The sequence below is a fragment of the Montipora foliosa genome, chromosome 4, assembly GCF_036669935.1.
Source record: "Montipora foliosa isolate CH-2021 chromosome 4, ASM3666993v2, whole genome shotgun sequence".
NCBI lineage: Eukaryota > Metazoa > Cnidaria > Anthozoa > Scleractinia > Acroporidae > Montipora > Montipora foliosa.
The window spans coordinates 16,380,299-16,408,179 of NC_090872.1; the positions used below are offsets into that span (position 1 = coordinate 16,380,299).

A 27,881-nucleotide genomic window follows, 5' to 3' on the forward strand; every position below is an offset into this window, starting at 1 on the left:
CCGATGTTAAACCGCGATACGCATTTTGGAATTTCGTAGAAATCAAGAAAAGTGGAAGAATAATTTCACGGGAAGACCGTTCATTGGTTAAAAGATTATTTAACAAAGAGAGGGATCCAGGAGAGTGATCAAGGACGCAGTAAACGTAAAACTGAACTGGTGGAGCTCGTGTTTAACCTGAAATTCATTTTACACATTAGAACAAGTACATCACATTAATTTCATTCTGTTTGGAAGTGATCTGGCCCGAGTTGCTCGAAGCATGGTTAGCGCTAACCGGCATTAAATACCATGGAAACCTATAGGTTTTGACACCTCTTAACCAACGGATAGCGCTAACCAGGCTTCTAGCAACCGGCTCCTGGCCTCGGTTGTTCAAAGGGTGGATAGCGTTATCCACCAGGGCCTGGTTGTTCGAAAGCCGATTAACTTAATCCAGGATTAGCGTTAACTTTTGTTTCATGTTTTCAACTTTTTGGTGAAAGTTTCTTTTGCTTATTTTTCTTTTTCAAGATTGACTTCTTCTAATGTAAAGTTTCGGCGAATATCAGAGTTGAAAAGCATTTGGGAGTAGAGAAATAAACTCCTTAGTTAATTTTTAATCTGGGATTAGCGTTAATCGGCTTATGAACAACCGGGCCCAGATAAATCACTATCCAGCGGATAAACACTAGCAAAACCAGGGCGCTTTCCGCCCTGAGCAAACACCCCCCCCGCCCCCCCCCCCAACAATAAATGTGAAAATTGTTACAGGCTGGAGATCTTTTTCAAATTGTCAACATATTATTTTAAAGGTCTCCAAGATTGATAGTTCTTAATTACTGATGTCAGTTCATCTAGTTAAAATACATTCCTACAATAACAAAGTGGTTCTGACTCTTCAAAATGAATACAAACTTATGATACTGTAAATAACTCCTACTTGGCAAGAGGAGGAAGATGATTACATAATGAAGCACACACAATGACTTCCTGGTCACTAACTTTAAAGATGTTAATGGGATGTTTCCATGGAAAAGTTTGAATTCTTTCAACCTCTTAATTGCTCTTTCAACGGGTATCCTCACTTTTGCAATTTGTTTCTTTGAGAGCCTTTTTTGACAACTGTTTACCTGAGTGGAAAATTAAAACTCTAAATTAAACAGTGCTCTAAAGCGGCTTGTTCTGGGGGGAGGGGGGGGGAAGGGTTCTACTCCAATTTCATATAGCTTCAATAGAAAATGGTACCCCTTTCACATACCTACAGAAGAATGCCTGCATCTAATTTACCTCTACAGTATAGTCAACTATTGTGAGTACCCCACCCCCAGCAGGGGAAAGTGACTCCCTACCTTTTAGTGAGTGGGGGTTGGAAAGAGAATATATACGAGAAAAACTAGAGAGAAATCCCCATTCTAGGAATAGCAAGAACAGGATTGGTTAAATTTAGTAAAATGGGGCATGTTGAGTTTTACTCCTTTTTTTGTCAGAAGATCTCTGATTGTAAAACCCCTGTCCACCATGACTTGGTCTCCCTCTTCTAGAAGGTCTATCAGGCCACTTTCTTGACACGTAACCCATAATCCCTCGATTCGCTCTGACGAAGGGCTAACGCTCGAAACGTCAGCTTTTAGAATCTCTGTACGGTGGTCAATTTACATTATCAACTCCGTTGACAAACCAAATTTTTGTATACTACTTCCCCACCGACGCAGCACCACAGTTTCTTTAGAAACTACCCCTTCATTCACTTTCTTGAGTGACTCGCCGATCACTTGTGCTGCCAGACCATAATTTGGAGATCAAAGAAATAGCTCCAGATGGTGTAATTCCTACTAGTAACTTAACAGTGTTTTGATGTTTGTAATCACTCCAAGTGGCCTTTTGGGCACTTGGGAAGGAAATCGTCTCAATAAAGAACTCAGTGCAATCGATAATGACGCGTGTACCTGGGTATTTTGAAAACGAATTAGGTATGTGAGTCTTAATTTCCTCTTTTGATAGCCAGCGAAGTAGTGAACCTTTAAAGGTCAGAGCTAAAATGCAAACCCATGTCATGTAAATCCGACTAACTGTACTGACAGAAACTGCGAACATGTCGGTAAGATGCCTTTCAATAAGACCTATTGTAGTTTCAGCCGCAACAGAACAAGAATAAACTCCTCTCAATCCAACATCGCGTTTTCTCCCTGGTTTTTCCTTCTCAGGAGCATTCTGGTAGTAGGATTTCTGACGCTTGTTCTTGTCCCAATACTTCATTTTTCCTGCGTACGGAAGGAGGGTATTGACGAGAAGCATGGAACACGATAGTGACGTAATGCCTGTTTAAAATTGCTTTTCAACACGACTTGAACCACTTGCTCTCTTCTTCTTTGAGCATTAGCGCCAACTTTAACTTCTTGGCTGAAGGCTGGGGTTGAAGTCGAAGACTGATTTATTCCCCTTTTCATTTTGGCGAGGTCTTCAACTGTAAGTTCCGTCTGGCATAGCACGTTTCTGTGTTGCTCGTCCACGTTTTCAAACCTGATCACACCGGTCTTCTCTGCTGTTCTTCCAGTTTCTCCTGATGAATGCATTATACCGATTTTACTTGCCTGCACGTCTGCCCTTTGCCTTTTCGCCAGTAGCTCTGTTGAATTATCTGCCAAGTGTTGTGCTCGACGATCCCGCTTGTTTTTCCTCTCTTTACGAGGATCACTCTTTGGTGCGGACTGTTTCGGATCAAATATGGTCGGTACACCACACAAAATGACTTCAATCTTTCCGGAAAGCGTCCTTTTAAGGTCTTGTCTACTGAAATGTTGCGAACATATCCGAGGATCTGCAAGCGTCTTAAACTTTTCGTCCGCCCTTCGACAAAATGTTCCCCACTTTTTGCGTAGTTTCTGATCGGATGGAAAGCGAAAGTACTAGAGATTTGGCTTGTTATGGCTCCCATTTTTACACACTGCTACTACAGAGTATCTAACCATGACTAACTACGACTAACACTTAAAACGAAAACATTATTTTCTATCTTGCATCTTCTCGTGTGCTATTCCCTTAAGCCCCACTTTCGTGCCCTCATTTCCAACCAGTTTTACGCGCCTGAATGTATCGGAAATGGGCTATTGTGTTAGAAAAAACAGTTGAATCATGATGTTTTTGAAATACTTGGTTTGTTAGCTAGCAAATAAAGTCAATTAGCCTTAATTAATGCGGTGAAGTTATATATAGTACAGAGTTTTTGCAAATCAATTGAAATTCTTTTTCTTTTTCTTAAATTAATCATTAGTCAAGAAATGTTCGAGACTAGATGGACGCCAAATTTTAGTGAGCGCCATGAATTCTCCTCTACCTAATTGTAATTGTTGAGCTATTCTATATACTTGAATAAATTGCTCTTGCATTTTTGTGTATCATATTCTCTATACGAAGTAGAGTACGTAGGTAACTTTCAAGTATTTGTAAGATAATATAAGATTCTAAGTTTAAATAAAGATTATGTCATGGCTTTGATCAGTCCGGCATCTTTGTTCCTGATTTGTATTTAAGCTGCATTGTAGCAAGCTTTGAAACAGAAAGACAAAGTTTTACGATTTGCTGACAATATTTTGTTAGAGGTAAGCAATAAGGTTAAGCTAAATTCTCTGCTTGAACCTTGACCACATAATTTTTGTCCCCTTCCAAATTACTGGGAAATGATAATTCAAACGACACAGCCCAGGATTGAAGTTTGCGTCACAAAAAAAAGAGGGAATGTTCTTTGTATTTAATAAGATATTCCATAAATCGTCATCAAGGCAGCATAAATTATCTAAGCCATTAACGGCAAAAGCGCCCCAATCGGCGAGTAAAATCGTTTGGCTTCAGCCATAGTAAAATCTTAAACCTATACGTCTCACTCTCAAGAACTCAATTTTATTCATTTTTAGTGGTAGAAACCAAAGGTCATCCTTGTTTAACATTAATTTGATCCTCGATTTCTTAGCTTTTTGCGGTTGTGAATCATACGCACTGCAGTTACATTCCTTAATTAAAGATAATGGTTGGTGATAATTTTTAATGCAGTCACTTAATCACTCATTTTATTAGTCTCTGATGAAGACTCAATAGAAAGCAATTAGGCAATCAATTAATTATTTTTCTTTTCCATGCAGATACAATGTGAAAAATTAGTGGTTTGGTTAACTATGGCCACGCCTGGTCCCTTAGCCAGCTCAGAGGAGAAGACAAATGGAGCTAAGCTCAGTCGACTTATTATAGATGGTGGAACAACTGTACTCAGAAATGTTTTTGACACTCATCACCCTCATGCAAAGTTAGCAGCTGATCTTAATTCCTGTTATTCCATCCTTAACAACCTTTTACGAAGAAGAATTCTCAATGGCAACCAGTGGGACAAGTTGTTCCCTGGTGGTGGAGTTGCTCCGGATTCCAACACGTTTGATATAACTCTGCTTTTCCTCCTTCTGACCAACATTTGTGGACTTATCCCTCCCCACACAGGATGGCATCGAAAACCTCCTCCAAGTGACACCTCTCACGAGGCAAACCTTGCTCGCATTAAGTTTTTCCGTAATCAAGTGTATGGGCATGTGACAACCACTGGTGTCGATGCACCAACATGCAATGCTTTGTGGACGGAAATAAGTGCCGTTTTAGTGTCTCTTGGGTTAAGTCAGGCAGAGATTGATCGATTAAAGGCAGAGCGATGTGGAGAGGAGGATTATCTTGATGCCTTACGGGAATGGGTAGAGAGTGAAGAGGATCTAAAGTCTCAACTTAATGACATGCGTCAACTTCAGAACAAAGTTCAACAGAGTGTCGAGGACTTACGAATCCAGCAGTCAACAACCCAAGAGACGGTTAAGGAAGGCAATTCCGTGATTGAAGACATACACCAAATTGTTACTGAAATCCGTGAGACACAACACAACACCGATCAGGAAGATAAAATCCTAAAAAAGCTTGCTAAGATTGACACTCAACTTGACATGACATATTATGGAAACAGATATTTGGAAGGAACCCGTGAGTCTTTCTTTGCTAAAATCAACGGCTGGTTGGATGATGCAAGCTCTCCAAATTGTGTCTTGGTGCTCAGCGCAAATGCAGGGATGGGGAAATCTGTCATGGCTGCTGAGATGTGCAGAAGAATGCAAGCAGCTAAAAGATTAGCGAGGAGCCATTTTTGTCACCATGAGAGAGCACGCCATAGGAATCCCAAGGTGATGCTGCAGTCTTTAGCCTTTCACCTCTCAGGCTGTCTTCCAGAGTACAAGAAAGCTCTTGTTGAACAGCTTTCCGGAAATCTAGGTGTAGAGATCAATGACATGGAAGTCGCAGATCTGTTTGGTTTGCTGTTTTTTGAACCTCTGAACAGCGTAGCAGATCCAGCTTTTACATTTCTTGTGGTAATAGATGCTTTAGATGAAGGTGAACACCAAGGACGAAATCATCTTCTTGACGTGATTGCCAGGTTTTTTAAGAATCTGCCACTTTGGATTAGATTTTTTGTGACGACGCGACCTGAAGTCAACATTTGGGACAGCCTGAAAGATTTGCAACCACTGGTACTGGAGAGAAAAGATGAAGACAACTTGGAAGACATTCGTTTTTACTTTGAACGAACTCTGAGCGATTTGTTAGAAGTTGAAAGGCGCGAGCTTGTCTTAGATGATCTCGTGCAGAAGTCAGAGGGAGTCTTTCTGTGTGCCCAGTTTTTGGTAGATTTTATAAGGGCCAAGAGTTCAACCAAACTTACCTTGGAACAAGTGGACAAAACCCTTCCGACAGGCATCTCGTATGTGTATCAGTCGTATTTCCAACGGGTGGAGCAAGACTTGTGTGAGGAACTAAACATAACTGAAGAGCAACTTCTTTGTTTCCTGAGTGCAATTGCAGCAGCAAGGGAACCACTACCATTGGGTTTTGTTCCTAAATTGTTGTGCAAGGACTTGTTGTCCACGACTGTTATGCGAAAGGTGAGCAAAGCCATTGCCATTGTGTCATCACTCCTTCCTGTTCACGATAACCGTATTCATTTCTTTCATAAATCAGTCAAGGACTGGTTGACAGACAGGTCACGCTACGAGCAGCACATTTTCAGCGTGGAGGAAATGGAAGGCCATAAGATCCTTTCTACTCTTTCCTCTAACGAAATTGACGAGTTAAAGAGAAAAGGTGTTAGCAACTCACAATCCTTCGCTGACACTACAAGGTATGCCTTGGAACATGGTGTTCAGCACATGCTACAGTTAGACCAAGACACGAAATCCTGCAGCGTTGAACAAATGGTTGGAAACTATGTGTTAGACCCAGAGGTTTTGTACGCAAAGATTTGTCTGAACATGGCAACAGTCGCAGAAGATGTTGTCTGTTTAATGAAACACGGTGGGTTGAAAACGATATCAGCCCATTGTTGTGAGACCCTTTCGTCATTATTGGTTGTTTTAAAGAAATACCGTCTAACCTTAGAGGAGTATCCCTTTACCATATTTCAATGTCTGTTGAATGAGGGAAGTAGTAACCTATCTTCTGACTCCCGCCAGCTTCTGGAGACCAAGTATTCCGATAAGCCTTACATGGAGTACTTAACCAAAAATGTCCCTCAAAAAGCTGTTCAAACTCGGTTTCATTTTTGTTCAGATGTGCGTTGTTTGGATGTATCCCCTAGCTTAGAATACATGGTTTGTGAGTGCCTTGATGGATCCATTCAGTTGTGGTCACTTGCCTCTGGTAACCTCAAATGGAAACGTTATTGCAAACTAAGACTCTGTTGTGACTCTATCTGTGGTAGAAGGAGAATCATCGATACCAATCATGCATACCAACCAGCAGATTATCATAGGTCAACTGTGTATGCTTTTTATCGTTCAGTGGTATTTCATCCTACCAAGGATGTCATCTTGGCAGGAGTTTTAAGCCATGCCTATTCCTTTAATGGAGACTTGAAACCTCTTTTTCCCACCAGTAAGTGCAGTTTTTCTGTCTGTTCTATTTTCGGCGACGAGATGTTGTCTGATTGTCCCGACGATGCAAAATGTCTTATCGTGTGGAATCTAAACGATGGCAGGGAGATTGATCGTCTCATCAGAGATAACGATATTTTATCCTTTGCGATATCCCGAGATGGAAAGCTCGTGGCGATTTGCCATTTAACTGGCTTTGTTTGTTTAGTTGACCGGCAAAATGGTTTTTCAACTCTAGCAGAGGCAGCTTTAGACTCTGTGTGTGGAATGATTAGGTTCTCACCAGACAGTGGGTTTCTTTGGTGTTCACGTGTTGTAGGTTTTGCCGGGTCTAGCAAGTGGTTTTGTTTGAGAGTCACTGAGGGGCCTGAGGATCACTATTCGATGGATATTGTTTATTTTTCCAGTTGGAATTCCTTTGAGCTAGAATCCCAAAGAATCGGTGGCTTTTTGTTAGGAGATCCTGTGAGTTTACAGGATCCATTCCGTTTTTCTGACGTAGTTCTTAATAGCCAGTCTCTTTTAAGGAACTACATTGTACATGGAGATTACATTGAAATGGTTTATCGAAATCCACGAAGGAAGAACACAGAATTCCAAGAGCTCCAATCTCTCCGATTCTCGTTTTCCGGCGAGATTGTTTATGCAGACGTGTCGGTCGGACTGGGATCGTTCAAACGTCAAATTATCATGGCTTGGGACGTTTCGAATTGGGAACTTAAGGGACAGAAAGAGTTTGGAAGTGTCCTCCTCATTGAGTTCGTAGCTTTAAAAGATGGAATTTTGTTTGCAACTGCGAGCACTCTTGAGCTTTGGAACTTTGATATGTCAGTCTGCATGCGACTATGGATGTTCGGCGCGGATGCTCTCTTTCCTATTTCAGATGATCAGGTGGCATGCATATCATCTAAAACGGGAGATGGGATCATTTTAGATACTGTTGGTGGAGAGTATGTGGTAACCTTTAAACTGCAGCATAAGTTGATTGCTTGCTACAGAGACCTCCAGTTGTTTGCCTCAAGTGACGACGGGCAAAAGTTCATTGAATTGAAGCAACTGGGTAAAACGGAATCGCGATGGTGTGCACTCTCTGGTACCAGTTTGTTTTGTGTGAGGGGATCATTTTCTCCCGAGGGTCAATTTATTGTTGTTGATGAGTTAAATGGTGTATACGTTCTCGATGCAGTTTCTGGTAACTTGCGTGTTAAATTGAGTGATGACCCCGTTAAGAGTTGTAAATTCATCAGTGACGAGGAATGTGTTTTTCTGAATGACGCCTGCCTTAAGATGTTCAACGTCAGGTCTGGAGATCTACTCTGTGTTATGGGTGTTGGTGTGGATGAGCCATACCATTTAGAAACTTTTTCCAGTGGAGGTATCATTGCCATTTGTTCAAAGCTAGGGTTGGACTTAAAAATTATCAAGGTAAAACACCCGGGAGAAAAGACACTCAGCGGTGGGGCAAAAAGGTAAGTTGGCAATTTGTTGTTTGAGAGCCAAGTGCTTTTAAAATGCATGTGGTCTTTCAAATGCTGTGCCCACTGTCGTGGCCAGCAGCACCATGAGCGAGTACTGTTCGGCAAATGACCACACGACCCACACTGAGATCTTCTGTATGCACTACAAGGTATCCAACAAAGCATTGTTATCAAAAGTTAGTGGTTGCTTAGATGTGTGTTGTTGTTCCTATATAGGGTGATATGAGCTTACATTACTGTGTTGCGTAGTCTGCTTGTGGGTTCATTCTCGCATCTCTTAATTAGTGCGAGAATCCCGCTCCTTAGACTTATAGTGTAATGTTCTATGGATAAGAGCCGCTAAAATTGTGTTCACATATCGACCGTTATGTTGATGGATAAGGTGCTTATTGGTGGGTTGATACTCTTTTGAGTAAATCCCGTTAATAACAGATACAAAAACAATTAAAGCATTGGTGGTCACACAATAATTTCACAAACACAATAATCAGGCCAATATCTTGCGCATGTGTACAGCGATTTGACACTGGGCATTTGGCAACCTTGGACAGCTGTTTTGACAGCTACTTGGGTGTCATCACCATGGCGTAGCCGAAATGACAGTTACGAGTGGGCCGGGATTGGAGTGTTACCTTTGAATGTGAAAAGCTCCTAATTTGGCGAGGAGCCACCATATGTAAATATTGCCTTTTCGAGACTGGTTGCTCCTTGCCCCTTAGCTTTCTATCCTTTGATGGTGACAGTAATGAAGATGACGGGTTTATTATTGCCTACACGTAAAACGATAAGCGGGAACCGGCAGAAAAGAATAAAAATTTAATGTTTCATGTTGGGTCCTGTTCTTGAGAAGTTGTTGGCAGTATCTGTAGATAACAGGTCAATGGTTGCGGCAGATTCTTTGATTTTTTGTCAAAATCAAACATTCAGCTAGAGGTTTGCCGTTGGTGCGAATGCGATGCTCAATTTCCCTACTGCGTTTGCTAGAAGAAGCAAGAGGCAAAAATTTAAAATTAGACAAACTAGTACTTACGTTTTCTATTTCACTCACAAATATACCAAAAACGTGACACCTTTATCTCCTTCGAGTGACAATTTGATCAATCAGTTGAATTAATATTTGTTACTTTTCCTGCAGGTCCAAGTGTCAGGAGCGAGTTTCTTGTTGTCTTATCATCTGAAGAAACGACAGTGACGATTGTGACCGCAAAGTTTCCTGGCGCGTCTTCTGGACAAATACAAGAGAAAACTTGTACATATTTTGAGCTCTGTTTCATACTGGCAGAGCTGTACAGTGTTTCCTGATTTGTAGTAGATGTGGTAGGTTTTTTGCAGACGAATGGGGTAACAGCATACACTTTGTTGGTCGCGTTTCAGTAAGTTAGCTTGTTTTTTTTTTAACCGATTCAGGTCGCTGTAAATTGGCGACGAATGTGGATACGTTTCCGATTAGAACTGTGGATAAATAATGTCTTATTCTTTATAATCAGTCTGGGTCTTTTTTTGGTGCCTTGAGAAAGGAAAGTTGTACAATCTCACATTTGCGCTAAAAAATCCCTTGCTTTCTAATTGTTTTACCTGAAGTTTTGCCGCTGGAAAGTTTGAAACTTTTTTTAAATATGCGTTTTATTCGTATGTGTAACCCGGCCGGGTGTGAAATTACACTTGTTTGCTCAATTCAACCTTTTTGTTAAGCTGCTATAAAACTCAGCTGATTCAGCTGTAGAGGCATTTATTGTGTTAGTTCTAACTCAGTTGAATGCCACTGCAAGTTCGGTATAGATGGATAAAAGTTTCATCCAGGGTTAAAATAGTGAATACGTATTTGGATATTGTCGATTTTTTGCCCAAAGTAATCGAGACCGCCTCGAACAAAAACTGAGGCCTTCACTACGTGAACTTCTATTTCATATTTTGAAATCATAGGATGCTTCTGTTGATGCGCCAACTTTATTAAATAAATGAAGAAAACTGCATGACAGAATTTCATCGAGTGAATCTTGAATCTTATTTCCAAATTTGTAATATCATAAATTTGTTTTTTCCTCTTGATCGTTATATTTTCCTATTTCTAACATGGCTACATATGCTATTTGTGTCAGTCCTAGTCAAAGTAATCTTATGTATTCCCCTTCCAGCCTCGATTAGCTCTGCTATTTGTGGGCAGATAGGACGTTACTTTTTGGTTAGTCTTAATTGATTATAAAACGTGATCGTAATTGCTGTGGTAATTGTAATAATGATAGAGGTATAATAAAGGTCTCCATAAAGGTAACAAAGCCATTAATGGGTAATACACTACACTGAAGTCACAATCTCAAGATAAACCGGACTTACATCACCCTCACCACTTAACCTGCATAACAAGCGTTTTCAGCCAGCGAGAATCGAATTCAATTTTTCTGGCCGCGCGAGAATAGGGCGAATGCCAGCTGGAAATCCTGGGCGCTTACCATTTGTCAGAAAAAAACCGTTGTTCCGGTGGGAAAACAAATGCAACGGTTGACACCAACAGAAATTTTCTGGAAAGAAGGCACAGCCTGCGAAGGTTGTCTTCTTTTTCCACTTTTACAGAGTCGACCGCATTGTTTGTATCACTAGAACCAGGCACCGATGCGAGGATTACATCACTTTACTTGGCGGGCATTGGCCGCCACATTTATTTGTCAACGATGAAATGATTTATGAAATGGGTCATATATGAACTGTGGATATGAAATCAAGTGACGCTGTGATCTTCGCAGTTATGAACGCAATTTTTGCAATTGCGTAAAGAAGCCTGAAATTCCATATATCATAGACCCATACACCCATTTTTCATAAACCCACAAATGACCAGCTCCCAACTTCAGTGGCTTCATAGCTCAATGGGTTAGAGCGTTTCACCGGTATCGCGAGGTCACGGGTTCAATCCCCGTTGAATCCTGAAATTTTCAGGCTTCTTTACGTAATTGCAAAAATTGCGTTCATAACTGCGAAGATGACAGCTTCAATTGACATTTATTTGTACCCAGACTCTTACGGCATTCGAAAATGGACTCACAAATGAAACGGCTCATTCCATTTCCCATTTAAAAAAACTTCTGACCGAAAACTAAATGGTAAGCGTCCCCTGTTACGCAGGCTACCTCACCACTCGGCCATGCTGCCTCCTCAAATTTTATATATTGACACACCCAGGGGATCTAAAGCCGTGTTCACATTAGGCTTCGATTATGATCGAATTACAATCCAATTAAGTTTGGAACGGGTTAACATCAACTAATTACAGTACGTGATTATAATTGGATAATTATTTCAAACGACCTCAAGTGGATTGTTTGAAGTAATTACAGTGCGTAATTGAACAGAATGGCGAACACGTGGTGGTATGAGCGAACGAAACTTCTAATCGCTTTATGGATCGAAGATTTGGATTTGTCTTCTATGCTCGGAAGCTGTCCTTGGTTCTTTTCTCGCCTCAAGCATCGTGATGGTAATCGCAGCAGCCACGCGATACGGCGCCATTTTGTCTCCCTGCGAGGTTACCCAGCCTATTGTATTTGAATTTTCGCAGATGTAAACAGGACCATAATTGAATAAAATTGAATAGAGTATGATAGCCTGAATAATACTTCAGTTGATCATAATCAACGTTGATTGTGAACACGGCTTTAAGGTTTTCGCTCTTTAGCATTTGGTCAACTAGGGGCTCCGAGGGCTGAGGCAATCGTGCGTGACGTCGAATTTTCTACACATAGTATTGCGTACGATGATTGACGCAGTTGTGAGAGTATTTGCCTGTAATCAATGTGGTCCGGTTTGGATTCCCAGACTTGACAGTTGACACTCTACTCTGCTCCGAGAAGTTGTTCTCCAACTCCTACGATTTTGCATTCTCAACAGAAACCAACATTGATTTGATCAGCTTCAACCCTTTGAATTCCAGGAGTGATCGGTTTGTAAATTCTCTTCACAATTTCAATGTAATGTCAGTCAGATAGTATTGAGAATGAAGAATATTATCAGCTGAAGAGGTGTGATCTTGATATAACACCAAATTTTCATGACTACCCAACAAAAAAATCAATGGTTCTAGTTAGGAGAATGAACGTTTCGATCGTGGGAATAGAAGGGTTAATTTAATTCGATTTGTGTTGATTTAGTCTCTCCAATTTGTACAGAAAAAAACGTTAGCTAAATATGATTATAATACTAACTAGTTTATCTAAGTGGCCTTTTTCATTGAACGATTCGAATTTACTGTTTGTTGCGTGACAGTGTAGAGCAGGCTCTATTCTCGTGCATCTTAATTTCTCTATTCGTGCACAACCACAATTTTTTGCGCCTTTGACCACAACCCCTGGCGTTTTGAAGAAAAATGTGTTCTTCTCCCAATTAGAGAGTTGCCTCGTTCGTTCGCTTCAGGGTCACTCACTGCGGCAGCCATTATTTATCCTTTGAAGTATCGTCGTGTCATACCGGAACGATTCATACCGGCGCGAGTTCACCCCGGTTTCTGTACCGGAGAAAGAATTTCATTTCGGTACGAAAGTTCGCAACGAGGAACAACCACTCGTTTCGGTATGAACTTCATTCTCGTTCCCAGAGCTGCGATCCTCTTGGTCTGCGCCACGGATCGAGCCGAGGCGCTGGCCAAGAGGATCGTAGCTCTGGGAACGAGAATGTATGAACTTGACCTCTGGGTTGACTGGAACCGGTAGCGCATGAGTGAATCTCGTCAATCCAAAATGACATGTATTTGATCAACGTCAAGTGTGCCTTCATGCAAACTCGATATGAAATAAAGTAGGCATCTTGTAAACACGATAGGAAATCAATTAGTCATCCCGGTAAGGAACTCGCGCCGGGGACGAGTTTTCTCATGCAAACAGCCCCTTTGATTGAGTTTTACTGGTTCTCAAGGAAGTCGAACAACCCCTTTCCAGGACCTCTCTGCTGGCTTGGGAGGTTGGGAAACGAAATTGGAGAGTTTGGGTGTCTTGTGGGTTTTCGAGCCGGAAGTCCGCCATATTTTCAATGCTGAAGAACTTTGGAAGTTGCTGGATATCTCGAGGTAAGTGAGTTGTTCGTCACGACAAGGTTTAAGGCGACGTGATTTGTGACGTTTCTCTCCCTAAAAGTTTACTAAGCGGGCTCTGGGAAATTACTAAGTACTTATCGCTAATTGACGTTTCCTGTGTACTTTAATAGTATCTCATGGAACTGTGCTATGATGTGATATGATTCGTATATTGGAGCTTGGCCTTCATTTACAGGTAACCAATCGAGTATGTGCGGTGATTTAAATCTAGTTTTCACAGCAAAGAAACTTGCCTATTTCTCGCCATCGGCACCTTATAGACACTGGAAGCATTGTTTTTTCCTTATGTAACGATCTTCCATCTTGTACATGTAGCGTCTGGTCTCATGTAAGGTTTTTTCACTGGAAACAATTTTAACTGCAGAACACAATGTCGATTGTAATTGTGTTGTAAAAACACTTGAATCATGATGTTTTTAAATACTTTGCTAATAGTAAGTAAATTTAATTAGCTTTATTGTACTACAGGTAAAGTACGTGTTTTGTGCTATTCAATTCCACAAGTCGCCCAAGCTCGATAGAATTAATTTTTGTGTATTTGTAGGAGTAGAAATATAAGGATTCGTATGGGGAAAACGGTTTTTCGCAAAATGCAAAAAACTATTTACGATTTAAAGTAGAAATAGGTATCTCAAAGTGCCAATGAGACAGTCAATATAATACATAGTTTGCAGATTTGTATCAGAGTTCCAAAGTACTCAACAGTAGTTTTAATTTTTTTATTCGAAAGTACTGAAACTCAACTTATCTTGGTAACAATAATACAATAATAGAAATTGCACACTTTGTATCTCCAACAACAATGTAAATGTCAACGTGTTTAGCAATAATATGGAAAGTACTGCTGTAATTTTTGAACGGCTGTAATTTTAACAGGAATATACCATAATTAAGATGAATAAAATCAGTGCCATGTAAAAAATTGCCAAAGCATTTTCAGACTTTTCAGTGTGAAACATGTAATGGGGAATCAAACTCTCTAGCACATGAAACTTTAAAGTTGTTTTACTTGTAGAATTTTTATTTTGCAACAGGGCTCGACGCTAACGGTAGCCAACTAGCCACAGGCTAGTGAAATATCAGTTTTGGCTTGAAGATTTTGAGTTTCCACTAGCCGTTGGGGCTAGTAAATATTGTGAAGCAGTGGAGTTCTGGACGAAAACAAAAACGAAAATTATTTCTTATGGATAAGGCAAAAGGAGAGAATAGAGACTAACAACACAAACTGTGAGCGGATTCTATGGAATTTACTGCCTTAGAAAATGATAAGTTGAAAAAAAAAATGAAGAGAACGCGGATTACAGTTTCCCCACGCCACGTTACAAGCGATTAATCACGTGTGAAATCATACAGAACGTCACGGCTGCTGTGTCCATATGCGCATAACTCTGTCGCAAACAATCGCAAGCACCTTCCGAGAGCTCGATCACAAACAGTTTGCATAAATGAAACACCTTTTACGTTCATCCCCGACCAATCACCAACCAATGATCGACCAATGATAGCAAACAAGACGCAAGAGATTTTTTTCTATTGTTAAGTCTTGTTGGCAACGAGTAGCAATGCAAAAGCAAGGAAACAACCATATGGAAACACAATCGTAAGCTGTTTCTGATTGTTTGCGATCAATCGACAATATTTTTGTGCACGTGATACGTTTTGATACGTTTTGACGAATTAGAGGCAAGTATAAGTAATGAAAATGGTGTCCGAGTTTGATTGTGGCAATGAGGATACTCCTCAAAACAGTGTGAATTTAATGAATATCATAAGGGAATACCCTGCCAAATATACCTGTAGTAAAGTTCTTGATTACAAAGGGCAGTTCCTCCATTATAATTTGATACTGGCTATGCTGTAGCCTTTGCTGCTCCTCGAAAAACGTATCAGACCCAGAATTGGTGACATTTCTTGACACCTCGTCTCTGCCTTCTTCTCCGCAACAACTCCAACATAAGAAGTTGAACACAACGCAAAAACTAATACTGCTTTTATCTTTGTGCCCTTTCCTTTTCCCTTTCTTTGTGCACCTCTAATCGTGAACTGCTGGCCGAAATTGACAACAGCGGCTAATAAGAACATGTACACCGGTTTAGTTTTGAGCTCGATGTGATTGGCTTATTTTTTTCTATTGTTACCTTACATTACTTTTTTCTCTGGACCACTCGACATTTTTTTTGCCTGCAGCTTGATACTTTCGCACATGGTTCTATAATGCTTGCCTTTCGCTCGGATTGGTCATTGGCAACTAAAAAATTGCTTACCTTGCCTCAGTCTTGTGTTTCTTTGTCTCTGGTACCATTTCTTGGTTGATTAAGAGCAATTTAGTTAGTTTTTGGTTCCTCTTCTTTTCCCTTTATATATTCTTTCCCAAGGTTGGGCACCAAGATGAAGCCGCCAAACAGAATCATCGAAGGAAAAGGGCCATAAATGTGCTCCCAAATCTTTGATTGCCTGGAGATTCCGTATAGATCACGGCCGACAATACCTTTGCAACCCAATTGTCCTCTTCATTTGAGCCGCTTGCACACTGAGAAGGAATTAAGGGCCGACAAACTCTGCAAACATTTGCTTTGAGAGCCATAGAATTCGGCTTTATTCGAAACCCGCATTACCCAAACCATTGGGAGATTAAGCCTTTAAGACTCACAAGTGGTCACCATTGTGCCCATTGACCAATCGCGGGTCGCTAAGCATTCTCGACAGTTTGGGTAATGCGGGTGGTAAATAGCGCCAAATTCTTTGGCTTTCAAAGCAAATGTTTGCAGGGTTTGGTGATCCTTAGTTCCTTCTCAGTGTGCAAGCAGCTTGAATGAAGAAGACAAATGGGTAGCAGAGGTATCATCAGTGATCTAAGTGAAATTTTGAGGCAATTGAAAACTTAGGAGCAACTTTATGGCCCTTTTCCTTTGATGATTCTGTTCGGCAGCTTCTTCTCGGTGCCTTCTTCTTGGTGCCCAACCTTGGGAAAGAATATATATAAGGAAAAGAAGAGGAACCAAAAACCACCTAAATCGCTCCTAATTGACCCAGAAATGGTACCAGAGACAAAGAAACACAAGACTGAGGCAAGGTAAGCTATTTTTATTTTAAGCGTAAATATATAACAAAGCTGTGAAATGAAATTTCTCTACTGGGGGTAAATGTTTCTCTGGAATAATCTGCAAAATACAAAAAAGTGTCTTTCAGTTCACACTATTAATAATATTAGGCTTAAATGCTGAGGTAATATTACATCAAATAAAACTATGATCCTTGAAGTTATGGACGAAATTTTAGCAATTGCATAGAGAAGCCTGAAAAACTCAGGACTTCGACAGGGCTTGAACCTTGCGATACTGGTGCGACGCTCTAACTAACTGAGCTGTGAAGTCACTGACATTGGGAGCTGGTCATTTGTGGATTCTGATTTTCCTGTGAGGAATGAATCAATGAACGAAATGATGTTGATGCAGTAGGAGCTAAGAAATTGCATCCATAACTGCAAGGATCATAGCTTTACTTGATTTCATTTCTGCAGTTCAGTGTAATTATTACTTTCATATATCATTTTGTTCATTGTAATATTATGTGTAGGTTTTGTTAAAAACCAGATCACTGGATCATGCATTTCTAGAGTTTTGATTGGCTGGGCCATCATGGTTTACGTGTATGTAAAGGAAATTGTATGAACGCAAGTGCAATTCGTGAAATGCACTAGCAAGTTATTTTTTATTTACTTAACAAAATTACTCAGTTGCTGTGTTTCCATAGCAACTTCCACATTGCACTTGTACCCTATAACCTATTTAATTATGCATTCATCATTGACCAATCAGAGTATACTGTATACTGTTTCAAGAGTATACAGTAAGAGCTATTATACCATGCTCTAAAAATGTCAGTAAATGCACACATTAGTTTTTTTTAGTAGGGAAGTTTTATCCATAATTGTCATTCCACTCATATGGGATGATTATAGCCAAATTGGGGCTACACACCTCATTGGCTATCTATTATCTTGAGCTATTTCTCTACACTTGTATAAATGTCTCTTACACTTTTTTATTTAATCTTTATGGAGTAGTTTCTAACAAGGTAATTTACCGGTAAAAGTATTTTAGAAATAATAATTTTGAGACTCTGTGTTTAAGATTTTTTTATGTTTTAGATCAGTTGGCAACTTTGTTCCCGATTTCTATTTCAGCACAGGTGCCCCAAGCTCAGTGTGAGGGAAAGCCAACAAAAATATAAGGATACATGGGAATCCCAATAAAACACCTGAGAAGATAATTTTCCTAAAAAATTCTCAATTAGGAAGCCTAACCTTATTGCCATTGTGGGTCGCTTCCTTCATTGGTGGTTTTTTCCAGATTTGATGCAAATTGAGCCATTATCAGTTCCTCAGTTGTCAATGGTTATTATAGTAAGGGCATTGAATTCTCAGGAGCCCACCAAATTGAGTCAAATATTCCTGCTTAAAATGTTCCCACAGCCACAAATCCACGGTAGAGTTCAAGGGCAGAGGTTTCTCTTTCATTTCAATCTGCTAGGCACGCTATTGAAGCCCTGCCAGCGATGTCAGGCAGCTGTTAGTATCCCAAACAAATCGATAAAAAGATGAAAAGATCCTCTTTCACTTTCAACACCACACAGGGACGATTGAGTTCGGTTTGGTAATGAGTCTTTGTTTGTGGTTTGGTTTGCCGTTCCTGATGACGTTACCAAACAAAGACAAACAGACTTGTTACTAAACCGTACTCAACGGTCGCCGTGTCATCTTCAAAGTTTGTGGATGTTTTTCATCATTTTATCGTTTCGTTTGGGACATTAATAGCCTATTGGTGTTGCTGGCAGAGCTTCAATTGCATGGCTAGTGGATTGAAATGAAAGAAAACCCAATGCCCTTGTGGATTTTAGGCTGTGGGAACATTTTAACCAGGAATCTTTGACTCTATTTAATGGTTTCATGAGAATTCAGTGTTCAACCTTGGTATTTTATCATGACGGTTGACAACCGATGATCTCATAATGGCTCAATTCGCGTCGAATCTGGAAAAAAAACCACACAGGAAGGAAGCGACCCACACTGGCAAAAAGGCTTTTGAGATTTTTTTCTTAAAATTATCTTCTCAGGTCTCAGGTCATGTCTTCCCATATAAATCTTATATGCCCTCACACTGAGGTTGGGGTGCCTGTGATATGAAGAGGCCCAAAGTGACAGGGTGATAACCTCAAGGAAGCACACAAATTTTTGAACCCATGCAGTCAGTAAGCTTGCAAAATTTGAAAAATGTAACAAAGAGCTTGTTTAAAAGGTCATGGGGATGTAGCAAAAAAGCAAGCTTCCTCTTAAGCAGTCTTACTTTGTTTTTCCCGCTGGCTTGCAACATCTTTCATTCTTGTGACAAGATACAATGTGTGAATGTCTGGATAAGATTCCAGTGGGTTAGAAATTCTGCATGAGACGATTGCGTGCCTTGTTACTCAGTACTGCTTTTCTGCAATGGCATATATCTTTGAAGATTTGTAGTCATTTGTAAATCAAGGCTGTTCATTTTATAAGTATAAGTCAAAGGTAATTGTTGAACAGCCAAATACAGGCATTCATTTGATCCTTGATTTCTTAGCTTACTCGTATATGTAGCGGTTAATCATAGGCACTGTAGTTACATTCCTTAGTTAAAGATAATGGTTGGTGATAATTTTTAATCAGTCATTTAATCAGACTCTGATGAACACTCAATGGAAACCAATTAGACAATCGATTAATTATTTTATTTTTCTTTTCCATGCAGATACAATATGAAAAATCATTAGTTTGGATTACAATGGCCACATCTGGTCCTCTGGCCAGCTCTGAGGACAAGACAAATGGAGCTAAGCTCAGTAGACTTCTTATTGATGGTGGAACAACTGTACTGAGAAGTGTTTTTGACACTCATCACCCTCCTGCAAAGTTAGCAGCTGATCTTAATTCCTGTTATTCCATCCTTAACAACCTTTATCGAAGAAGAATTCTCAATAGGCAGCAGTGGAACAAGCTGTTCCCTGGTGGCGGAGTTGCTCCGGACTCCAACACCTTTGATATAACTCTGCTTTTCCTCCTTCTGACCAACATTTGTGGACTTACCCCTCCCCACACAGGATGGCATCGCAAACCACCCCCAACTGACACCTCTCATGAGGCAAACCTTGCTCGCATTAAGTTTTTCCGTAATCAAGTGTATGGGCATGTGACAACAACTGGTGTGGATGTACCAACATTCAATACTCTGTGGAAGGAAATAAGTGTTGCTTTAGTGTCTCTTGGGTATAGTCAGGCAGAGATTGATCGATTAAAGGCAGAGCGATGTGGGGAGAAGGATTATCTTGATGCCTTACGGGACTGGGCAGAGAGTGAAAGGGATCTCAAGTCCAGGATTGACGACGTACATCGAATTGTTACTGAAATCCGTGAAACACAACACGACACCGATCAGGAGGATAACATCCGAAAGAAACTTGCGAGGCTTGACACCCAACGTGATGTCAGAGATTATACAAAGAGATACTTACAAGGAACCCGTGAGTCTTTCTTTGCTGAAATCAACAGGTGGTTGGATGATGGAAGCTCTCCAAATCGTGTCTTGGTGCTCAGTGGAAATGCAGGGATGGGGAAATCTGTCATCGCTGCTGAGATGTGCAGAAGAATGCAAGAAGCTGGCAGATTGGCGGGGAGCCATTTTTGTCACCATGACAGAGCACGCCACAGGAATCCCAAGGTGATGATGCAGTCCTTAGCTTGTCACCTCTCATGCTGTATTCCAGAGTACAAGAAAGCTCTTGTGGAACAGTTCTCTGGAAATTTAGGTGTAGAGATCAACGACATGGAAGTGGTAGATCTCTTTGATTTGCTTTTTTTAGAACCTCTGAGCAGGGTAGCAGATCCAGGGTTTATATCTCTTGTGGTAATAGATGCTTTAGATGAAAGTCAATACCAAGGGCGAAATGATCTTCTTGACGTGATATCCAGGTTGTTTAAAAATCTGCCACTGTGGCTTCGATTTTTTGTGACGACGCGACCTGAAGTTAATATTTGGGACAGTCTGAAAGATTTGCAACCGCTGCTACTGGGGGCAAAAGATGACGACAACTTGAAGGACATTCGTTTTTACTTTGAGTGGAGTCTAAGCAATTTATTAGAAGTTGAAAGGCGCGAGCTTGTCTTAGATGATCTCGTGCAAAAGTCAGAGGGAGTCTTTCTGTGTGCCCAGTTTTTGGTGGATTTCATAAGGGCCAATTGTTCGACCATTCTTACCTTGGAACAACTGGACAAGACACTTCCTGCAGGCATCTCGTGTGTTTACCAGTCGTATTTTCACCGGCTGGAAGATGACTTGTGTAAAGAACTAAACATAACTGAAGAACAATTTCTTTGTTTCCTGAGTGCAATTGCAGCTGCAAGGGAACCCCTGCCATTGGGTTTTGTTCCTAAATTCTTGTGTAAGAACTTGTCGTCCGCGATTGTTATGAGAACAGTGAGCAAAGCCATTGCCATTGTGTCATCACTCCTGCCTGTTCACGATGACCGCATTCATTTCTTTCATAAATCAGTCAAGGACTGGTTGACAGACAAGTCGCGCTACGGGAAGCACAGTTTCAGTGTGGAGGAAATGGAAGGCCATAAGATCCTTTCTACTCTTTGCTGTAACGAATTTGACGAGTTAAAGAGAAAAGGTGTTAGCAAATCACAATCCTTCACTGACACTACAAGGTTTGCCTTGGAACATGGCGTTCAGCACATGCTACAGTTAGACCAGGACACGAGATCCTGCAGCCTTGAGGAGGTGGTTGGAAACTATGTGTTAGACCCAGAGGTTTTGTACGCAAAGATTTTTGTGAACATAGCAACAGCTACAGAAGATGTCGTTTGTGTAACGAAACGCGGTGGTTTGGAAACGATATCTACCGAGTGTCATGGGACCCTTTTGTCATTATTGGTTGTTTTAAAGAAACACCGTCTAACCTTAGAGAAGCATCCCTTTACTATATTTCAATGTCTGTTGAATGAGGGAAGTAGTAAACTATCTTCTGACTCCCGCCAGCTTCTGGACACCAAGTATTCCGATAAACCATACATGGAGTACTTAAGCAAGAATGTCTCCCAAGGACCCGTTGAAGGTCGGTTTGATTGTCGTTCACGGGTGGTTTGTTTCGAGGTATCCCCTTGCTTAGAATTCATGGTGTGTGAATGCCGCGACGGATCCATTCAGTTGTGGTCACTTGATTCTGGTAACCTCAAATGGAAACGTTATGTCAAACCAAAACACTTTCGAAACACCGTGTTTGGTCCATTCAGAATCATCCATACCGATCATGCATACCAACCAGGGTGTCGTTATTTGCCAACTGGAAATGCCCTTTACCGTTCTGTGGTATTTCATCCCACCAAGGATGTCATCTTGCCAGGAGTTTTAAGCCATGCTTATTCCTTAAATGGTGACTTGAAGCCGCTTTTTCCCACGAGTAAGTGCAGTTTTTCTGTCTGTTCTATTTTTGGTGACGAGATTTTGACTGATTGTCCCAACGATGCAAAGTGTCTTATGGTGTGGAATCTAAACAATGGCAGGGAGATTGATCGTCATAACAGAGATAACGATATTTTATCTTTTGCCATGTCCCGAGATGGAAAGCTTGTGGCAATTTCCCATTCAACGGGTTGTGTTTGTTTAGTTGACCGGGAAAATGGTTTTTTAACTCTTTCAAAGGCAACTTTAGAGTCTGTGTGTGGAATGATTAGGTTCTCACCGGACAGTCGGTTTCTTTGGTGTTCATATTTTCAGAGTTTTGGTACTACGAATGGGTTTTGTTTAAGAGTCACCGAGGGGCCTGAGCATCACTTTTCGATGGAAGTTGCTAATGTTGACTTTGGCAGTTTTGAGCTAGAATCTCATAGAATCGGCGGCTTTTTGTTAGGAGATTCTATGAGTTTGCAGACGCCGTACCATTGTTTGGACGTAGTGCTTAATAGCCAATCTCTTTTAAGAAACCACGCTCATAAAAATTACATTGAAATGGTTTATCGGAATCCACCACAGAAGAACACGGATTTCCTGGATGTCCAGGGTCTGCGATTCTCATTAACCGGCGAGGGTCTTTATGCGACTGTTTATGACAGATTATACAAACAACGAATTGTGGCTTGGGACGTTTCAAATGAGGATCTTAAGAGACAGAAAGAGTTTGAGAGTGTCGTCACTGCGTTTGTAGCTTTGAAACGTGGCATTTTGTTTGCAAGTAGGAGCACCCTTGAACTGTGGAACTTTGATTTGTCGGTCTGCAAACGTCGATGGATGTTTGGCGCGGATGCTCTCTTTTGCATTTCAGATGATCAGGTGGCATGCAAAGCATTTAACGCGCGAGATGGGATCATTTTGGATAGTGTTAGTGGGGAGTATGTGAAAACATTTAAACTGCCTCGCGGGAACTTGATGGATTGCCACAGGGACCTTCAGATCATTGCCTGGGATGACAAGCAAGGGCAAGAGTTCGTTGAATTGAGGCAACTGGGTAAAACTGAACCACTGTGGTGTCGACTCCAGGAGAGTCGTTCCTTTTTGTTTCAGGGATCATTCTCTCCTGAGGGAAAGTTTGTTATTCTTCATAGGAGGACTGGCTTATACGTTGTCGATGCAGTTTCTGGTAACGTCTGTGTTAAGTTGTCTAGTGCTGTCCACCTCATTAATAATTATAAATTCGTCAGTGACGAGGAATGTGTTATTCTCAGAGACCCTTCCCCAAGTAGTACTAGTGCCCAGCTTCAGCTGTTCAACGTGAGGTCTGGAGATCTACTCTGTGTAATGGAAGCTTATTTAAACTTTTCTGTTGAGCCCTTGCCCTTAGCAACATGTCCCAGAAGAGGTCTCATTGCCTTTTGCTCGCATCAAGGGTTATACATTATCAGGGTAAAACGTCCAGGAGTGGAGACACACAGCAGTGAAGCAAAAAGGTATTTGGCGTTTTACTGTTTGATAGCCAAGTATATTTAAAATTTCTGTGGTCTTTCAAATGCTGCGTCCACTTTCGTGGTCAGCAGCACCATGAGTGGATATTGTTCGACAAATGTTTATGCTATTTGTTGTTAGTGGTTTCTTGGAAGTGTGTGTTTTATTCCCATATAAGGTGATATGGTTTTACTTGACGGGGTCGCGTACTCAGCTTGTGGTCTCATTCTCGTATCCCTCAATAAGCCACTTTCAAAAATACCACAATATTCTTTGTTTGCCCTCCAACATTTTACATTAGCATTGCTTCCAGTTTCTCTTGGGACTAACAATGGTCCCAAGAGAAAATAAGAAATTCTTATGCAAAATTTTGGAGGGCAAGGAAAGAGTATTATGGCATTTTTGAAAATTTCCTTTCAGGGCGCTGTGCTCTGAATTCAAATCCCGCTCTTAATACTTAATATCCTTTGGACAAGAGCCCCTAACATTGTTGTAATATTATCAGTATTAACCGCCTTGTTGATGGGTAAGGTGCTCATTGAAGGATAAAACTGTAGGGAATCTTGATGATCACCTTACGCATGCGTACCGTCGGCAGCGATTTCACCCTGGGCTGAGGGCAGCCATGGACAGCTGTTTCGACATCTAGTTAGGCTTCATCATCATGGCATAGCTGTAATGACAGCTGCTAGGGGGCTGTGATGGAACTTTTACCTTGAAATGTGAAAAGCTCCTAGTTTGACGAGGAGCCGCCATTTGTAATTATTGCTTTTCCAAACAATATACCCTTCTCAAAAATGGCGGCAACGGATTTGAATGAGTTAAAATTAAACTGAATGAAAAACTGATACCAGAAATAGAACGAGTACCTTTACTTTAGTAACCCTGCAAAGTTTCAGTGTAGTAGGTGTTATATCAGCTGAGAAAATGTAAGTTGAAATTTGACAAATTTACAGACGATTGTATGACTGGGGGTATACGCCATACCCCCAATAAAACAAACATCTGTAAATTTTTCATTTTTCATTTTTCTATTTTTAATTTACATTTTCTCAGCTGATATTGCACCTTAAATGCCGAAACTTTGCAGGGTTACTAAAGTAATGGTGCTTTTCTATTTCTGGTATTAGTTTTTAATTTTAACTTTTTTGCATTTTCGGCCGCCATTTTGGAGAAGGGTCTATTCTCTCCCTGCCCGTTAGCTTTCCATCTTTTGATGTGACAGTAATGAAGATGATCTCTTTTATGAAGGATTTAGTACATGATCGCCTTTACGCGAAACAGTAAACGTCAAACGACAGAGAAGCATAAAAATTCTTTCATCTTGGCCCCTTTTCTTGAAAAATTATTCAATATCTGTAGATACCACGTACATGGTTGAACTAAATCAAACAAACTGAAAATACAAATATTGCAGTCAAGGATGGACATCAGAATATAAAATTCGTGCTTGACACTGACTCTTGTTAACAACGTCAATAAAACTTCAAAGACGTTTCGACCAAACAACTTCGGCCCTCATCGGTTTTTAAAAAGCCAACTGAGTGACGGCTTTCTAACGGTTCACAATTCTGCGCGTGTTACATGAGCAGAAACATAACGAACGACCGCTTCGCGTGCTTACGCGAGGGATTTGTAAACATCCGCGATGTCAATATGTTCGTTTCCCACGTAGCTGTCTCTCTGAGAATACCATGCCTCGTGAAACATTCTCTCGTGAAAATTACGAGCCTTGTCTACAATGGACAAACTGGCTGGCGTGTTGTACAACTTTGGAATTGTTGTCTCCAACCCGAAGCGCCCTTGCATGTTCTTTTAACCTGTCTGTCCATAGTACACCACCACGATAGTGATACAGTTACATGGACGACAGCCATGCGTGTCTTCAGAAAGATTACGTACAAGAGTTTCACGATCATCTAAATTCCGTTAACCTAAATTATGCATACAGTTCACCAAGGAGGTTGAGTAGGATAACAGGCTCTCCTTCTTAGACGCGACAACAACCATGCGTTGTACGTGGTCGCACACAGGTCAGCGTGTACATAAAACCAAGACACAGATAAGTACCTCAATTATAACTCTCACCACCCATCGCAGCACAAGAGGTCAGTCGTTAATACACTCCTTCACAGGACCCAAGAAATTCCATCAACAAATGCGGAGCGATCTAGAGAGAGGAGACACGGCATCAAAGTGCTAACGGATAACAACTACCCTCTGCGTTTTACCCGGAGTTGCAAGTCCTACCACAACTCTCTCCGCCGCGATTCAAGTACAAACGACACTTCCAGCGCTAGTGCACCGTCAACGTCAAATTTTGTTGTCCTTCCGTATTTCAGAGGCGTCTCTGAGAGAATTTCGCGAGTACTACGCAAAAACGGCCTTAAAGTGGGTTATAAACCTTTAAATGTTTTGCGCACATGTTTCCCGAGACCAAAGGATAAACGTTTTGCCTTGCAGTACAGAGGTGTTGTTTACAAGGTCGGCTGCGTTGATTGCAACTTCATGTACTATGGACAGACAGACAGAGCCTTGGAAACAAGGTTAAAAGAACATACAAGGGCGCTTCGGGTTCGAGACAACAATTCCAAAGTTGTACAACACGCCAGCCAGTTTGTCCATTGTAGACAACGCTCTTAATTTTCACGAGAGACTTTTTCTCGAGGCCTGGTATTCTCAGAAAGAGACAGCAACGCGGGAAACGAACGTATTGACATCCCGGATGTTTGCAAATCCCTCGCGTAATCACGCGCAGCGGTCCTTCGTTATATTTTTGCTGGCATAGCACGCGCAGAATTGTGAACCGTTAGAAATCCTTCAATCAGTTGCTTTTTTTAAAAACCGATGAGGACCGGAGTTGTTTGGTCGAAACGTCTTCGAAGTTTTACTAACGTTGTTCCTAACGTTAACAAGAGTCAGTGTCAAGCACAAATTTTATATTCTAAATCAAACAAGTTTCTTTGATTTTTGGCAAAAAGCAACGTTCGGCCAGACGTTTGCCATTGGCCACGAACGTCATGCTGAACAGTTTCTCTATTGCGCATGCGTTGGCTAAAAAATGCAATAGGCAAAAATTAAAGTCTATAAGCTTAGGAGATTCCTCATTACAAAAATTCACACATCTGTTGCCTCCATGGTATGTATTTGTTTTTTTGAGCGAAGTAACGAGACACTCGAGAAAGGGTTCTTCTTTCTTCGTTTTTTCAGAAATGTTGTTTTCACGTCGGTCCTCCGATAAATATGGGAATTTGACCAAGCGTGAGGTCAAGATGGCTGGATGTTGTCGAGGTCCATAAACACGCAAAAAAAGAACGAGGCCAATATCCAGCCATCTTGACCGAACAAGCTTGGTCAATAAAGGATTTATTATATGAGTTAAATCACTAAAAAATGATCTTTGATCTTACGGGACCAAGCGAGAAATCCCGAGCGGGCAAGATAGCTCTATCTTGCCCGCTCGGGTAGCCAATCGCAGCGCGCGATTTGGCTCATCTTGCCAAGGGATATTCTCGCTCTTTGTCAGCGATTTTAAGACTTAAAGTTTTGTTTTCATATGTTTTACCATTTTACCGTAATTATGATGTTAACACTACCTTTTGAGAAAAAGTTGCCATGAGGTGTGTAGTATCCCTTTAAGTTTTCCATTCCACTCGAAAACCTACTTACAACGTTACCTTCTATAAATTTCTCTAGTGTGACAAATTGAAAGAATAAAGGATTGATCGATCAGATGATTAATTTGTGTTTGCCCGCAGGTGCAACCTTCAGGAGTGAGTGTTGATTGAGTCTTGTGAGCTGAAGAAACAAGGGCTGACAATTGGACAAGGTTTCCTGCATTTTCAGGACAAACACCAGTGAACGTTGAAAAACTTGTAGCTGTACAGTTTTTCTCAATTTGTAGTAGATGAGCACGAATTTCAATAACGTGGTTGCTATTACCCTTGTGAGTAACTATAGGAGACGAAAGTTGCTACAGCATAAACTACGTTGCTCGCATTTAGTACGTTACAGTGTTTTTTACGATTTAGGTTGCTGTCGATTGGCGACGAAAGTGAAATATGTTTACGATTAGATCTGTGGATAAGTAATGTCATATTCTTTTTAAACAGTTAGAAAGTTGTATTTTAAAACTTTCGTTTTCATTCTACATTTTCGTACAAGAAAAAGATCACTTTCAAGTTTACTCATCAGGTCTTCCAGAGGGTGTGGTATTCTTAAACCTTTGGTTCGTTAGCCTTGTTTATACAATATATCTACTAGGTACGAGATAAGGGGCCAAAAATCAGCCTATTTACTACTCTCATTAATAATTCATGAGCGAAACAGGCTATCAAGTAACCGATAAAACGTCACGTGCACGAGCCTTTAAGACTGACAAAAAAACTCTTTATTAGGATTCTTTATAAAAAGCGTAGTTATGAGG

At 40.8% G+C, this 27,881-nt stretch overlaps 3 protein-coding genes across 3 annotated transcripts in view; all 3 read left to right on the top strand.

The window, feature by feature from the left end:
• Positions 1-10,660, top strand: part of LOC138001058 (uncharacterized) — a 42,704-nt gene extending 32,044 nt beyond the window's left edge. The window contains exons 10-11 of the mRNA XM_068847724.1: positions 4,119-5,945; positions 9,546-10,660. Of these exons, the coding sequence (XP_068703825.1) occupies positions 4,119-5,945; positions 9,546-9,602 (1,884 nt within the window). The 3' untranslated portion in view covers positions 9,603-10,660. The remainder of the gene's footprint in view (positions 1-4,118; positions 5,946-9,545) is intronic.
• Positions 1-27,881, top strand: part of LOC138001068 (uncharacterized) — a 424,432-nt gene that overhangs the window by 79,621 nt on the left and 316,930 nt on the right. The window lies entirely within an intron of this gene.
• LOC138000048 (uncharacterized) lies at positions 19,274-27,881 on the top strand. The gene is made up of 2 exons (XM_068846188.1): positions 19,274-23,460; positions 27,214-27,881. The coding sequence occupies exons 1-2, from the start codon at positions 19,301-19,303 to the stop codon at positions 27,230-27,232; spliced, it is 4,179 nt and encodes a 1,392-aa protein (XP_068702289.1). The 5' UTR covers positions 19,274-19,300; the 3' UTR covers positions 27,233-27,881.

Coding starts and splice junctions, on each gene's coding strand:
- LOC138000048 (XM_068846188.1), top strand. CDS start 19,301: ATGGCCACATCTGGTCCTCTGGCCAGCTCTGAGGACAAGACAAATGGA.